The sequence below is a fragment of the Egretta garzetta genome, unplaced genomic scaffold (assembly GCF_000687185.1).
Source record: "Egretta garzetta isolate BGI_Z169 unplaced genomic scaffold, ASM68718v1 scaffold677, whole genome shotgun sequence".
In the NCBI taxonomy this organism is placed as follows: domain Eukaryota; kingdom Metazoa; phylum Chordata; class Aves; order Pelecaniformes; family Ardeidae; genus Egretta; species Egretta garzetta.
Window position 1 is genome coordinate 76,753 of NW_009260355.1, and position 2,361 is coordinate 79,113.

General features: G+C 61.2%; 1 protein-coding gene across 1 annotated transcript in view; it reads left to right on the forward strand.

Moving 5' to 3' along the window:
• Positions 1-2,361, forward strand: part of VAV1 (vav guanine nucleotide exchange factor 1) — a 16,496-nt gene that overhangs the window by 9,785 nt on the left and 4,350 nt on the right. The window contains exons 8-11 of the mRNA XM_035898430.1: positions 32-117; positions 671-803; positions 1,202-1,311; positions 1,424-1,525. Coding sequence (XP_035754323.1) covers positions 32-117; positions 671-803; positions 1,202-1,311; positions 1,424-1,525 — 431 coding nt within the window. The remainder of the gene's footprint in view (positions 1-31; positions 118-670; positions 804-1,201; positions 1,312-1,423; positions 1,526-2,361) is intronic.

Here is a 2,361-nt window from a genome sequence, read left to right on the forward strand (position 1 = left end):
CCCCCTACATCTCTGCTGATGCCCGGCACAGCCCCAGTCCCTGGCACAGTTCGGGCGCCCCAAAATCGACGGAGAGATGAAGGTCTCCAGCACCGAGCGGCGCTCCAAGGTGGACAGGTGGGACGGGGCAAGGGGCACCCTGGGGACACCCACGGGGACACCACAGGAACCTGGGGACACTCATGGGGTCACCACAAGAACCTGGGGGCACCCACGGGAAAGCTGCAAGGACACCCATGGGAACACCACAAGAACCTGGGGGCACCCATGGGAAAGCTGCAAGGACACCCATGGGGACACCACAGGAACCTGGGGACACCCGTGGTGACATGGGGACACCACAAGGACACCGTGGTGATGCCACGGGGAGACCCATGGAGACATGGGAACACCACGGGAACACCACAGGAACATCATGGGAACGTCATGTGGACATGGAGGGATGTGGGGACACCCTTGGGGACGTGGACAGACCCCAGGGACACCATGGGGACATGGGAAAACAGGGACTCCCATGGGGATACCAACAGGGATATAAGGATGGGAGCACAAGGACACCTTGGGGACACCCTTGTCACAGAGCCTGGGGCCACTCCAGGGCAGTGGTGGGGACACCCCAAGGCATGCGGTGGCTTTAGGAACCCAGTGCCACCCCCATCCTTGTCCCCAGGTATGGCTTCCTCCTCGACAAGGCCCTGATCATCTGCAAGCGCCGTGGGGACTCCTACGAGGCCAAAGACGTTGTGGACCTGCAGAGCCACCAACTGAGGGACGGTGGCCTCGGCCCCCGCGACGGCAAGAAGGTACCCTGGGACCTAGGCGTCTGGTTCCCAATGAACCCAGGTGTCCAGGTCCCTGGTGGTCCCAAGAATCCAGGTCTGGTGGTCCCAAGTGTCCAGGTCCTTAGTGGAGCTATCTAAGCCTGGTGGACCCATGTGTCCAGTTCCCAGTGAACCCAGGTGTCCAGGCCACCAATGAAATCCAGGTCTGGGGGACCCCAGCATCCTGGTCCCTGGTGGACCCAAATGTCCAGGTCTGGGGGACCCCAGCATCCCGGTCCCTGGTGGACCCAAGCATCGAGGTCCTTGGTGGACCCAAGTGTCCAGGTCTGGTGGTCCCACTGAAGCCTGGTGGCCCCAGGAATGTGGTCCCCAGTGGCCCCAGGCATGGGGGCGCTCCTGAGCCCCACCCATGCCCGCAGTGGACCCACACCTTCCTGCTCATCGACACGGCCGGGCTGCAGGGCTACGAGCTCTTCTTCAAGACCCATGAGCTGAAGAAGAAGTGGCTGGAGCAGTTCGAGATGGCCCTGTAGGTGCCCCTGCACCCAAGGGTGGGGGGACCTGCCCCAGTGGGAGCTGGGTGGCCCCAGGGGGGCCAATTTGCCTCCACCAGACCCAGGTCCCCCCCCATCTCTTGCCAGCTCCAACATCTTCCCTGAGCACGCCCTGGCCGATGGGCATGACTTCCAGATGTTCTCCTTTGAGGACACAACATCCTGCAAGGCCTGCCAGATGTTGCTGAGGTAGGACCCCAAAATTATGTCCCCTCCACTCCTGGGGAGACAATGTGGGACAGGGTGACCTGGGAGATGGGGCTGGGGGGGCTCTGGGAGAAGGGGAGGCCCCAAGTAGGTGACTGAAAGTGGGGTGAGGTCTTGATGGGTCAAAGCCCTTGGGTGAATTGAAGCTGAGATGGGTCAAGGCTTGGGTGGGTCAAGGTCTGAGTTAGTAAAGGATTGGGTTGGTTGAGTCCTGGGTAAGCCAAGGCCAACGTGGGTCAAGTCTTGGATGGCCTGAGGCCTGGGTGGGTCAAGGAGATGATGGGTCAAGCCCTGAGTGGCCCCAAGGCCAAGGTGGGTCAAGGGTTGGGTGGAGGCCAAGGTGGATCAAGGGTTGGGTAGAGGACAACCACGTGGGTCAAGAGCAGCGTGGGTCAAGGATTGGGTGGGCCAAGGCCAAGGTGGGTCAAGGGTTGGGTAGAGGACAAACACGTGAGTCAAGACCAGGATGGGTCAAGTCCTGGGTGTGCCAAGGTCAAGATGGGTCAAGGGTTGGGTAGAGAACAACCATGTGGGTCAAGACCAGGTGGGTCAAGGATTGGGTGGGTTGAGTCCTGGGTGGGTCAAGGAGATGATGGGTCAAGCCCTGGGTGGGCCAAGGCCAAGGTGGGTCAATCCCTGGGTGGATTAAAACTGAGGTGGGGTTCATCTTGGTGGGGCCAAGGCCAACACGGGTCAAGGAGCTGATGGGTTGGCCCAAGGCCCAGGTGGGTCTAAGATTGGATCAGTCCTGGGTGGGCCGTGGTGGGTGGGTGCAAGTGGGCCAATGGGTGTTCCCTCATGCTGACCATGACCCTGTG